The sequence below is a fragment of the Corvus moneduloides genome, chromosome 3 (assembly GCF_009650955.1).
Source record: "Corvus moneduloides isolate bCorMon1 chromosome 3, bCorMon1.pri, whole genome shotgun sequence".
NCBI lineage: Eukaryota > Metazoa > Chordata > Aves > Passeriformes > Corvidae > Corvus > Corvus moneduloides.
This window is the reverse complement of record NC_045478.1, coordinates 108,134,591-108,148,452: the sequence shown is the minus strand read 5'-3', so window position 1 is coordinate 108,148,452 and position 13,862 is coordinate 108,134,591. Positions and strand designations below refer to the sequence as shown.

At 44.3% G+C, this 13,862-nt stretch overlaps 1 protein-coding gene across 1 annotated transcript in view; it reads right to left on the bottom strand.

The window, feature by feature from the left end:
- Positions 1 to 10,269, bottom strand: part of LIN9 (lin-9 DREAM MuvB core complex component) — a 39,049-nt gene extending 28,780 nt beyond the window's left edge. Inside the window, exons 1-2 of the mRNA XM_032103302.1 lie at positions 10,191 to 10,269; positions 472 to 504 (exon numbers count right to left, since the gene is read on the bottom strand). Of these exons, the coding sequence (XP_031959193.1) occupies positions 472 to 504; positions 10,191 to 10,269 (112 nt within the window). The remainder of the gene's footprint in view (positions 1 to 471; positions 505 to 10,190) is intronic.
- Positions 10,270 to 13,862: the final 3,593 nt, after the last annotated feature.

Sequence of the window (13,862 nt, the reverse complement as noted above, 5' to 3'; positions counted from 1 at the left end):
ATTGAAAATTTGTATGAATGTTCATGAAGACAATTTCAAAGAAAAAACATTAGCAGCAGGTTTTTTATTTAGCCCACAACTTGCTGACAGAGAATACAATGAAACTGTGAAATGCCTTCCTAATGTAAATTTTGTCATGTACAGTTCTCACTAAGAATCTCTCCCGTATCTCATCCCCAAGAGATGAAAGATTACCCCCTATCTTCTCATCACACTTGATGCCCAGGCAGTACTTTTGAAGAAAAAACACATTTCAGGAATTTCACCCAGAAGAGCAATGTCTAAATACACCACAACATATGTAGTTTCAACTGCCAAGGATTATTATTCTACAGAATTACAAACACCTACAATAAACCCAATCATATTTCAACAAAAAACCCAGTGATTTTCTTGAACTTTCTGAAGCCAGAAACTAAGTACACCTGAAAGTCAGATGGGGTACAAGTAAATAACATATTAATTTCTTACCTTTTAAGCTCACAAGTGCTTTTGCTGAAGAACCTGCAATAGATCAAAAAGTCCACATAAATCACAAGCTATTTCAAACCATACAACCTATGCAGAGTCTACTCATTCTTAATTAATTCTCAGGCAGAAAGTGGAATTTACTATTAAAATCTTTCACAGCTGAATGAGTGAACCCAGCACACCCTTCATAGCACTAAGCATAGCATTATATGCTTACTACCAATAAATCTTGAAAGCATATTCACATTTTGTTTTTTTCCTTTAGGTTCACACCTACAAAACAACTTCAGATGTTAAATGTTTATGTTTAACACAGCAAATTCTGAACAAGCTTTATGTCCAAACTACATTCTCCCATGTGGCTGCTTGTTTGATGCAGTTGCAAATGTATTTTACAACTGACAAGAAAACTAATGAACACCTTTTTTTTCTTTTTTTTAATGACTTCTACCAGTCAAAATCCTTCATTGCCCAGGATTTCCAGGAAAGGAGTAGCTTATGCTTAAAAGGAAGACGATGGATAGCTAGTTGCCCCCTGGTGGTACCTCTTTATTCAGAAAGGCAGCAGATTCAGATCTCATAAATGCAGACAGGATTGTTACTTGGCTCAAACTGTTCAAACAGTGTAATAAACACATGAAAATTTCACTGCTCCCCTGCCACTGCATCTGTAGAACCTCTGCAATGCTCCTGGGCCAGGAAAAACAAAACTGGGCCTGACTACACTGGGCCTTCATCTTCGGGAATTTTCAAATATGTTTCTAAGAATGAGCTGTTTGAAGCAACTGTATTAGCATAGAGGAAGATATTTCTGCATGACAGTGCCTCCCCAGATTCATGACTTTCTCTCAAATCAACTTTATCTTTCCAGTTATGTTCCTGGGTGACAACCACTTTTCCCTCTCACTTTCTCCGCTCTCAGCTTCATCTTCTCTTTGAAACTGCTGCTCCAAGAACTTTCTGACTCCAAAGGTCCTGAAACTCATTGAGGCTGCCTTTTACCTAGCTCCTTATCCCACTAACTTCACATTGCCAGAAGTACTTGCCTCTAAGAGAATACATTCCAGAGAGTATCACAGAGTCAAAAGAATTACTGTCCCTTTCTGGGGTACTGAGCATTTTGGATCGGGCTGGGCCATTGAAGAGAATACAGGTGCAGCAACAGCAATAAAACCCCTAACCTCCTATGTTTTCACCATAGTATTTTGTTTGCTGCCATCTGTTAAAAAACCAAATTTCAATTAAAATAAAAAAGGAAAAGGCGACAAAGTTTCTTTTTCCCTAAAAGATTAAAAAAAGAGTTTAAGATATGAAACAGAACTAGCTTTGACTCACTGGGGTTTAGAGAGCCTCCACCCCAGTATCTCCCAAGATGTTCAAACCTACAACAGCTACTACATTTGGGATTACATGTCAAAACCACGGTGACACACGTGGGCTATACTGTCACCCCTCCTGAACGTTTCTTTTCTGATGTATCACCTTTGTTGGGTTGGAGACCTGTCAGTGACTGGTACAGGAACACGATTCTACGATGATCTGTTTCACAGGGAACTCAGCTCCTGAAACTAAGCTGTATATTAAAGGTACCACAATTTTTTTTAACATTTTATACTAAAAATCCAATACCGTATACTGCTTGCATAAATACATGGGTAGCCTGCTATCAGCCAAGAATGAACAGCTCTGAATGATAACATTAAGAACAGTGAAGAACTACTGTGTCCCTCAAAGTTACATAAGGGATGGTGGGAAATGTGTGCAGGGGTAAGTACACGCAGTTTAAGAACACGTCACTGGGGATGGAGAGGCAGGAGCAGGGCCATCAGGACTGTCAAATGGAGGAGACGCTGCCTTTCCAGAAGGGATCACTATTCTGAAAGATCTCAGGAACTTCATCTGAACATACAATAATTTTCCTCTTTTTCCCACTATCTTTGATGAGAACCAAGTTCAATCAACCCAGTCCAGGGTGAGCATTAACACTGTTAACAACAACAGAAGAGAAACACTCAGGAAGGGGCAGCAAAGCTTTATCTGGGTGGTGTCAATCTCACAGCTGAAGGGCCTGAGATGCTTTGCTAATCTCTAAGGGTTTTGCTTCACCCCTGAGGGTGATGATGGGCCAGCAGAAGGTTACTGAGCTACTTCCTAGCTTTACAAGATTAGCACTCCAAAACAGAATTAGTTGCCAAGGAGTTTTCCACATGGGATAGTTAATCTTCCATAAATGCATGTTAGAATAGGGCTGCTCATTTGTTTTCACTTGACCTGTAATTAATATATCCAGGGCATCCTTATTTAGGAATGCAAGTGTCCAAATAAAATATTCCTGATCTATGGAAGTTCAAAAGTTAAACAAAGTGCAGAAAATTGACACCAACACTTCCGTAGCTTAAAGCTTTAGAATACATGTAGGATACCAAAATGACAATGGACATATCCACAAGCTTCATTTTACCTCAGAGGTAAACAATATGACACAATATGGCTTTTCTTATCAAGTTCTTCTATATTGATTTTAGGGGCTACCTGCAACAACACCAAACTCCAAGGAATATGGTAAATTTCCCTACTTTTTTCCATTTAGTTGGGCAATACTACCAGGGCCACAAAACCAGAAACTAGGATGATGATCTAAGCAAAAATGTGTTACAATAAAAAACAACCAACATTTAATACAGATAGAAGCATTTCAAAAACTACAAAAACTGCAAAGTGATGCAGGCTAGGTTAAGTTTATTAAAACCATACAAAACTTTACTTAAAATAATGATTAGACTTATACCATCCTCACACTAAATGCCAGTAATCTTGCATACTCCCGTTCTGAGTAACAAATATATAATCACAGACAGTCTTTTTAACCTGTGTTTTAATTATAAACAGAGATTAAAGTAGAATACACACACACACTTGAATGTAAATACCTATTAAGACAATGACACAGATTCCATTTCCAGAAACACTTAAAAAACAAACAAGCAGAAAGGAAGAAATAAGGCCTATGAATCATACAGGTTATTACAACCAAAATCTACTTCCAGCTCCTCCAGGTTCAGAGGATTTTGGAGGTGACTTTCTTCATACTGAGAGTAAAAAAACCCTTAACCTAGGGAGGAAGCACAGGCAGCTCAGCACAGCAGTGGCTCAGGAATTAGGAGGCCTGCTTTCAGGAGGCTACACTGGCACACTGTTCCAGTGCAAACTGTAAACTACCTTAGCCATGTCCTAGTATCTTACTGAGTACTGATCTGCATATGTTGTTAGTAAATTAATTACCTGAACACAGTGTTCACACTTGACTAAGTCTGTGAAATTAGGAAAAGATTCAGCAGAGATCTAGGAGATAAATTTCAAGATCTAAAGATGTGCCTTATTGTGAGAAAGTTAAGACACTCCAAACTTGTTCTTCCCAAAGAAGGTCAAGATCTGCACTGATCAAAGTATCTACAAAGGAAGATAATTCAGATGGGTAAATAGCTCTGCAGCCCTTTTTTTTTTTTTTTTTTCAGGAAAGGCATAACTAGACTTATTTTGTGAAAGATTACATTGGATAATTCAGGTTAGCAATGAATGCACAGTTTAACAGATTTTATGTAACTATACCAAGAAAAGGCATGTTGAGCTCCCTATAACTCAAAATCTTAAACCAAGTTCAATATATTTTTAAAGAGAAAACTGTAGCTAAAAAGGAACCTTGAAACTGATGCACAGAAATTCCAAACACAAGTATACCAGCATGCTTAATGAAGAATCTAAGATGATTATAATGGCCTTTCCTGGCTCTGAAAAAAACCAAACCCCAATGAGTCCGTAAAATACGTGCACCACAGATGTGCAATAAAAATAAACGCGTTCTAGATTATGAGGTATTAAATAGTATCGTAACAGGAAGCTCATCAGTAACTAAGAGTCAGCAATAAGTGTATCTATGTGTTTTGTAACACTTGCAAGAAATGATTTTCAGGAAGGCCAGATAAAACCAAATTGATAAAAAGCCACCAAGGTTAAAATCACCCCAGGTCTGCCAAGCCTGGCATGACAAGGGCCCTGATGTTTTCACGCCTGGCTGGCTGCAGCAGCGGCCGGCATGGGTCCCTGTGCATGGACAGCTCTGCCAGTCCTGAACTGCTGCTCCCTCTGAGCACACAGTCACCCCGAATCCTTCCTGTAGCCCCAGCCTCCTGCTCCCGCCTCATGGGAGGACATACAGAGCACTGCAATAAAGAGAACTTTAAAAACTTCCTCCATCTGCTCTAGAAGCCATATGAACCCTCCAAAAAGTATTGAAGTATTTCTGATGTGGAGATAGGCTTTGAGGCGTGGGAGAAAAGCGCAAAAGCTTTTACCCTTTTCGAAAACAAAAGACAGGTTTAAGTTTAAAACCAAGCACCTACTGCCTCTCCTCATTTGAAAACACTGTAACTGAACAAAAGAGGAGGAGTTTGACCACAATTCAATATGGGCAGCTGTGAATGACCTGAAGAACATTCTCAGTATTAAGATGAAGTAAAGCAGTTTAAATGCAGCTTCTCAACTGCTGATTTGAAAATCTAAACAGGAATGCACACAAGTATATTATGTTTGTGAAAGTGTCTTCAGTTTTTTTAACAATGAATTTATAACAGCTGATAATCTTGAAAATAAATGTTACAAGGAACCACAGGGATGTTCTACAGCTACTGATTTCACTATTGTGTGGGCATAAAGGGGCATATCTAAACCAATATAGAAAATTCTAGGATCCAGATCAGCAATTACATGATGTAAAGCCTTTCCTCTCCAGATCATTATGCTATTTTGTCTAAATTTGCACAGGTGAGCAGTTATTTTAACATTGGTTGCATGACTACCTCAAAAACCTATGTAATTAATCTACATTGCTGGCACTAAAAATGATGTCACAGAAGAAACTCATGGAGAAGAAGGGAGAAACATGAGCCTTTACTATAGACTGAGTCATTAATCCTCCAAGAGATCATTCATCTAAACAAGCACGACACAAGTTGTTTCAGCAGAGGAAGCATCTCAAACAATTGGCCACTGCAAGGAAACCTTATTCAGGAAAATTCTGAAAGTAAAAAACACACATCAGAGGGAAAAGTGGCTTTGGGGAGTTTTTAAAGCTTCCCCCAAATTTTGGGCTCGTTGAAGAGGCAAGCAAACAAATAAATAAACACTAACTTTTCACTTCAAGCATGAGTCAGTATTTCCCTCATGTTAAGAGCCCACTAATAACCTGGCATACGTGTATTTCCAAATCCTAATTTAACTACTGAATGGAAGTAGGTTTTCCAGCCATGTGAACCCTTCTACAGGACTTTTGTAGACAATAACCACAATAACAAAGCCCTCTTTTTGAAACTGTGTTCTCATAATGGACAATACGCTGATATCATGGTAACATAAAATTTGAAAGGTAGGCAGTACAAATAATCCCAAAAATTATTAGTTGTCAGTACTGCATAGCAGCCACAAAACTAACCCTGAGCCTTCTCCCAAATACTGCAATCTCACACAGTTCTGCTGGGGTGTTTTGCCTCAAACATCCAGGCCACAGCAGTACTGGGCTCACAGCCCCTTGGGGCTGGAAAATGGAGGTGCCAGAGGTGTGCCACGTCCCCCTGCAGCTGTCTAGGAAAGCAGCAGAGGACCCACGAACCACAGCAAAAGGTTGCGCTGAGTGACACTTTCTGCTTGAAGTGCTGCCCTTATGCTGCAGCCTCCCCCCATGTGATAAAAACCCTGCAGAAAGATCCTTATCCACTTTCCCTTCTGCCTGCCCTAAAACAAAAGCCCCTATGAACAGTACCAACCATGTCTACCAATACATGGTATTTGGCAAAACACCGATTTCAGAATTTGTATTGTAAAAGTTGAACGCTGACACCCATCACCCCTACAGTCCGCCTTCCTTCTCGATTCACCTGCCACTTGTTGGAGTTTGCCTACACAAAGCAACACCGCACTCCAGCGCTTGGCTTCTGGCAGCGGCCCTGTGCCCATGGTCCCTGAGTTACCAAAGCACCCGCCTGTCAGAAATGGCATCTCCATGGCAGGTTCCAGCATCCTCCTCCCTCAGACCGGCTTGTGCCAAAGGATGCAACAAGATGTGGCTTTGCCGGTGCTGTTCTCTGCAGAGCTCTGCCTCCAGCAGGACCAGGACAATCTTTAGTCACACCTGCACGTGCTGCCTGTTTTAGCAGAGCCTCAGCAGAAAGTTCATTTCACATCAGAGCCTCCCCTCAGCTTCACTGCACAAGCTTTAGAACCACACAGCCCACAAATCACATTGCTATTACCAGTAGCAGGAGACAGGGCAGCATTACGTATGCTCCAATACAATCCACTGTTTCCCTCTTCTGAGACAGAGAGAAAAAGCCATCTGGTCTGCAGCAGTAAGGCTGCCCACCACTTACCTCCACTGCAAAGTTACCAGGAGATAAGAAGAGGGAAAAAAAGGCACTGACTAAAATTAGTCACTCATTGGGCACCAACCCAACAGTCTGCAGAAACAAATTTTTTGTCTTCAAAATACAAATCAAACTATTAGTATTTGAAGCACTTCTGCAACTGGGACCTTTAATATTCTGGACTTTTTCAGCAAAAGGATTTGCCATAGATTTGTTCTTTTTTTCACCTGCATCCCAAATTAATATATGCCTCTTCCCTGGCAGCACAGGAAAGGCCTCAAACTACAAGAAATGCACATAAACGTATGCATCATTTCAGGCTGTCAGTGTGAACCCTCTTACTGTTTTATATGGACGGAATTCCAGCTTTAGAGAGGAACAGCATAGTAACTTTATCAGATAAAACAAGCACATATCACAAGAGAGAACCATGTGCATTACATTCACCTCACTCCTGGGTTAAGGAACAGTCACTGCCCAGCTGCATTACAGAACCTGCCAGAGGGCAAGTAGGTGCTATTAGAATACTCTGGGACAAATTCCACTTCATCAGACATCCAATCTGAAAGTAAAACTGTGTAGTTCTTACCATACAGCAAAATGTCAGTTTTCTTGTCACCCAGCTATGGTGTGTTTACCTATAATTCTTTTTATGTGAAAACTCAGTTATGGTCTACTACTTTACTATAAACTAAGTTGGAGAAAATTCACAGGGGTGATACATAAATCGCAAAGTCTCTTAATCATGAACTATTGCAACTTTTTTAGGAACTTATTTTTATACCATAAGGAATATTCCAAAACCAATTTTGCAATGCTTACTGTTATTATCCTTTATATATTAAGCTGCAGACTGAGAGCTGCATGAAGTCAGTGTTAAATTAGTCAGGACTAAGTTTACATCTTCATTTTAAGTATAGGACTGGAAATGAAAGAACTATGTGTGGCAGTAATTAGCATAATTTGAAAACATCCAGATCACCAAAACTGGATAGGAGAGGAATGGAACCACAAGGCAAACACTCATTGAAACATTCACAGTTCTAGCAGCTCAGCAATGCTACAGAAAACATGAAGCTCCCTATCTGATGGAAAACACCCCCAACCTGCACCAAACTTAGGTAAATACAAACCTTAAGGTCAAGATCAGCACAGCAGAAGCTTACTACCTTCACAACCAACCACACTGTCTGCTTCACATGCCAAACAGAGACTGTAACACTGGCACTGCTGGCAAGCGTCTCCACCATAGCCCAATCCTAAGGGAAACTGAGTCACACACTCTACTATGGTATCTGCTACCATGAAGTGCCAGACCTGTCAAACCTTCCTGATGTCACCGCAGGCAATATAAAGGAGACAGAGAAGAAAAAGTTATTTTTCATACTTCACATTAACTTCTTGAAACACACAGTACTTTCTCTGGAAAACGGGCAAGGCGAATGGAGGAACAGTAACTTAAACATCATCCATTCTAGTGAACAGGGAAAGTTCATTTAATAAGCAATAAACCGCTGCTAATTATTAATTACAGTCGTGTCAATTGGTCCATGACTTGTATTAATCAGTCTCTAAATGCAGCACAGCGTCCACTGTGGGACTGAGCTGCACCAACTCGGGAGTGTCAGCTTTATCCATAATTTATGATGATCCTCCATAAATCTGTTCAGTTAACATAATGACACTGGCCATGTGGGCACATTAACCAATTTTTCTCCTGACAGTTGTTGGAGCTGTAACAAAGAGCCACACTGAGTAGCCAGAGAGTCTTTGGATACAGAAAGAGTTGGTATCTTGATGAACTTGCCCGGTGCTGGACAAAACAGTGTCACCAAAAGATGTCTACCCCATGCTGTGCACATCTATTGAAACTAGTAAATGCCCTAGTTTTAGCTTGGCAGGAGTTCACAGTTTGTAAGAGGACATATCAAGATGGAATCTAGACACATTTTACATTGAATAATGTAAATGTTACAATGAATGTAACATTCAAGTACTTTGTGCATGAATCCACACATACAGCAACACATGTCTGGTTTTTATCTACACTAAGTTTTTATCTAATCCTTGTGCTCATTGAAAACAACACCCACACAAGCCCTATGGAGATCACAGAATCACCGAGGTTAAAAAAGACCCGAGACCATCGAGTCCAACCTTTAACAAAACACCATCACATCAACTAGACCATGGCATTGAGTGCCACATCCAGTCTTTCCTTAAACACCTCCATGGACAGTGACTCCACCACCTCCCTGGGCAGTCCATTCCAATGCCCAATCACCCCTCCAGTGAAGAAATTCCTCCTAACATTCAATCTAAACTTCCCCTGATGAATCTTGAGATTATGCCCTCTCATTTGTTGCCTGGGAGAAGAGGCCAATCCCGACCTGGCTACACTCTCCTTTCAGGAAGCTGTAGAGTGTGATAAGGTCACTCCTGAGCCTCCCCTTCTCCAGGCTAACCACCTGCAGCCCCCTTAGCTGCTCTTCAAAAGACTCATGCTCCAGTCCCTTCCCCAGCTCTATTGCCTTTTTCTGGACATGCTCCAGCACCTCCATGTCCTCCTAGCAGTGAGGGGCCCAGAACTGGACACAGCACTCGAGGTGCAGATATACAGATCTGTATGCATGAGAACACATGTTTACATACTGTCTTCCTGTACAGCCAGGTTTCCGCTGCCGACACACAACACAGGGTCTCTGAGCTCTTCCCTGCGCATTTATCAGTGCCCCCCAGGCACCGTGTGTGCACGCCCTGATCCCCAGCCCTGCGGAGCTGCTCACACCGTGCACAGTACGGGATACGAATACACGAGCCCTCCTTGCCCCCACGGGCGACAGCCGGGTCCGGAGCGCCGGGCAGCTCACCCCTTCCCCAGGACAGGACGCTCCTTCCCCCGCACTGCCCCGACCCCCGCGGGCAGGGCGGGCTGTCACTGCGCCCCGCCCGGCTCCCGCTTGCCGCCCCGCCCGCCCGGCAGGTGCCGCCCGGGCGGGGCGGGGGGCCCAGCCCCGGCACCCCCGAGGGCAGCGGGGGTCGCACCCTCGGGCCGGAGCTCCCCGCCCGCCGCTCGGGCCGGGGCCTCGCCGGGGAGGGGCGGCGGCAGCGGCGGCGGCGGGGGGGTGGGGGGGGGCCGGGCCGGCCCGGTTGCCAGGGAAGAGGCGCGGGCTCCGGCCCCGCACAGCGCCCGCGGCGGGAGGGAGGGAGCGAATAAGGGAGGCGGGCGGACGGCGGGGCGCGGCGCGGGTGTCACGACGGGACGACGGGGCGGCGGGAGCGGGGGCACCGGTCCCTACTCACTCTCGTCAGGCAGCTGATCCAGCTCCGCCATCTTGAACGAGCCGCGCCGCTTTTTCAAAGGCTGCCTGGCGCGGGGCATTCTGGGGGAGGAGACGGGCGCGGGCGCGCGCGCGGGGCGGGGCCTCCTCCCGCGCGCCGTGAGGGGCCGGGCGGCGGGGCTGGCGCGGAGCTGCCGGGGGCAGGAGCGGGAACAGCGCCGTCACGGGAACCGAGCGGGACCGCACAGCCACAGTTAAAGAGCTGGAGTGGACATTATACTCGTTCCAGTCTCGTTCCAATCCCCTGCCACTGGCCGGGCACCTTCCACTAGCCCGGGCTGCTCAGAGCCCCCCTCCAAACTGGCTTTGAACACCTCCAGGGCTGGGCTAGCCACAGCTGCTCTGGGCAACCCGTCCCAGTGTCTCACCACCCTCCCAGTAAAGACTTTGTTCCTAATATCTAATCTATTTCCCCCTCTTTCAGTTTGTACCCATTACTCCTTGTCCTATCACTACTACAGTTCCTGACAGAGTCCCTCTCCAGCTTCCTTAGAGCTCCCCTTCAGGTACTGGAAGGTTGCTATGAGGTCTCCAGGCCTGAAGAGCCCCAACCTTCTCAGCCTGTCATCGTAGGGTAGGTGCTCCAGTCCTCTTATCACTGCCATGGTCCTCCTCTGGACTTGCTCCAACAGCTCCCTGTCCTTATGATGTGGGATGAGGGGGAATGGGTGACTAGCAATTCAGGGTGGGGGGGAAGGGGTGGAAGTGCTGGCTGTCACAAAGGGTCACCCCAAAGTAGCTGTGCTAGCTTTAAGTCTTTAAACAATCCCATTATATTATATCCATCCTCCTTCATTAAATAACAGCCTTTTGCTAAACTGTGCCTATTTTCCCTGTCGTCGCTTTTGATAAACAACTGCAAAGGTGAGGCTTCAGGAGGAGTAAGGGATCACAACAATCCCACCACAGCCAGCCCTGGCCTCGCTGTTACGGTCCATGGCACTCCTCCCAGGAGGCAGCTGAAATGCTCACCAAGCCCAAGGCCTGAAGGTCAAGGTCTCGCTTGTTCTCACCCAGTGCCAGGGAAAGCCAACAAACCCCTGACAGTGGGTGGTTGTTGCCTAACAAACTCCTTGTCTTGTCCTGCCCTCCACCATCTGACCCCTGAAAGCTTTCTTAAGCAGCAGCAGTGGGTTTTTTGGTGTAGTTTTCTTAGATCTCTGGACCACAGTGAATTTTAAAGCTTCTGCATCAAGAAATGTAAGCATGGAGATACTATCATGAACCACAAGCACATTAATTGCTCATGGACCAGACTCTTTACATAGGTTTGGCTTTGATAACGGTATCTACTACTACTTATACCAAACAAAATTCCCTTTTTATATATATAAATAAATATGAAATTGCACATTGAGCTTCAAAATAAATAAACAGTGTATCTTAGTCAAGGCTAAGTTTGTGTCACATCTTAAACATATTGCCAAGAGCACAGTGCACAGTAATGCAAAATGCTATGCCTGGTTGTATGCAACTCTTTGAAAGCACCTAGGTGAAACCAAAGATTCTACAAAATACAGAATATGCATATCTTGGGACATGGAATAGAGTTTAATTTGTGTTTTTAATTTGCTAATGAACTCAGATGACTAGGCACTCTAGCAGGTTGAGAGGGGCAGGATATAGGTCATGTTATTAAACAATTTTAAATACACAAATAAATAAAATCAATGCTGCCCTTGTGCTCAAGGGGAAAAAAGCCAGTTTCTAAGTGAAGAAACAAACTGAGTGAAATGCTTTAGAAATTCTCCTCAGGGCTTTCTATGTACATTGTAGCAGAGCTAAAAAAAGAGAAAAAAATAAAAAAAAAAAAAAAGAAAAAAGAAAATACAAAGCCTAGCTTGCACTTCCAGCCCCCTTTTCAGGTCATTTTGAAAGGCTGTTTAAACAGCCTTCCCTCCCCATAGCCCCCAAAGGGCCTAAGACACTTCAGTCAGAGCTTTCCATACTGCACAGCTCCAAAGAAAGCTGGTACGGTAGACAGATATAAAGCACTGTAGGCACAACTAAAGAAACTAATAACAAAACACAACTAAGCAGTAATCTGTGCTATTTCAAACACCAACTTCTCCCCCCCCAAAACATTAAACCCTGCACAGTTTTCCCCTTTTATTAAAACATCTCCACCACCCAAAAGGCCTGACATGGACCAGGCCTTCCAGGCCCAGTTAAACAACGTGTTAATGACACTAATATTTCTCTGTATTTCAGCTACACTCCCCTTGTTCCAAGGGCTGTATGTTAATGCTCAGCTAAGACTGGCGACACTGAGACTTCCACAGTTGACAGAAGACACTGATCACCAGCGAGGTTTTTGCTGCTGTGCTTTGTAAACCTTGTCATCAGCTCTGGCTGCACTGAAAGCAGTGCTGCCCAGAGCCACTCTGATGCTACAGCTTTCCCTGAGCAAGGGCTTTGCAGGGGAGGGATGAGAAGTTTTCTACAACACGATCACATTTTGCAACAGTCCTCAAGAGTGCATTTCTACAAGGGAAAGAGGAAAAAGGAATCAAAGAAACTCAATGCCTTTCAGGGAGTCTTTGTAAACTGTGATAAAACTGGATAAAACTAGATGAAAAAGGTAAGAGAGATTTGCCCCCTCCCAAATGTCTGTTGCCAATCATCTCACAAATTAACAGGTGTAAAGGAAGAATTCAGCTCCCAACAGCATGATGATGATTATTCCTTCATTTCATTCCAACAGCTGCATTTGAAAAATATTTAACAGAAGCCAGTAGCACTCACCGTGTTGAAAGGGTAACAATCAACACTTATTACGATTCCTGGATAAAGGACCTTTTACATCTTGGCCTTCAATGAATGCTGCAGTATCTCTGTGTTCTGGTTTTTCGTTTGTCCTGTGCTCACTGTTTCCAAGTCACACAAACATGACCCCATTGGACAAACCCCAGCCAGGGCCATTTGTCAGTGTGCACACAAATACACAACATTTTCAGTGCATCCCTTTACCATTCTGGCAAATTTGCAGTTTGCACTTGGGCAACACGGAAATGACACAACTCTTCTGACAGGCAGGGTGACTAAAAACGCTGCCAACAATGTGCCCTAGATGCTGCTGACTCACCTGCCTGACATGGCGGGAGGGAGGTCTCTAAACCGGCTGCACTGCTGCCATTTGCTCTCACCAGGGTCACGTTAGGCAACTGCTCCTAATGGTGTGTGCCAAAATGCTGCAGAGAGCACTCCACACTCCCATTGCTGCTCAGTTGCTGCAGATGATATTAAGAAATGGGCTACACCACCTACTGACCAATGCATTCAGAGTCCTGTCAGCATGGAGCAGGTAGTGCTGCGTCCAGGGGGCGGGAGACAGCTACGCTGTCATTTTCTCATCTCCCCTAACCAGGCCCTGGCAGTAGGAAGAAAAGCACAGACAGCTGGCAGAAGAGTGTGCTCTTTAGCCACTGAAGCACCCTCTTGTGAAGTCTGAGTCCTGCTGCATTAATCACATTATGAAATTAGACTTTGTAACGAGGGGGCAAGGGAAGCAGTAGTTTCCCCTTTGAGCTGTTGGGAAGTCATTCTTTCTTCTCACCCTGCCTGTCCCTGTGTATCTCACTTCTGTGGAAGTGACCTGCAAGGCCCACAGGCCCACATGCTACCTTCACACCAG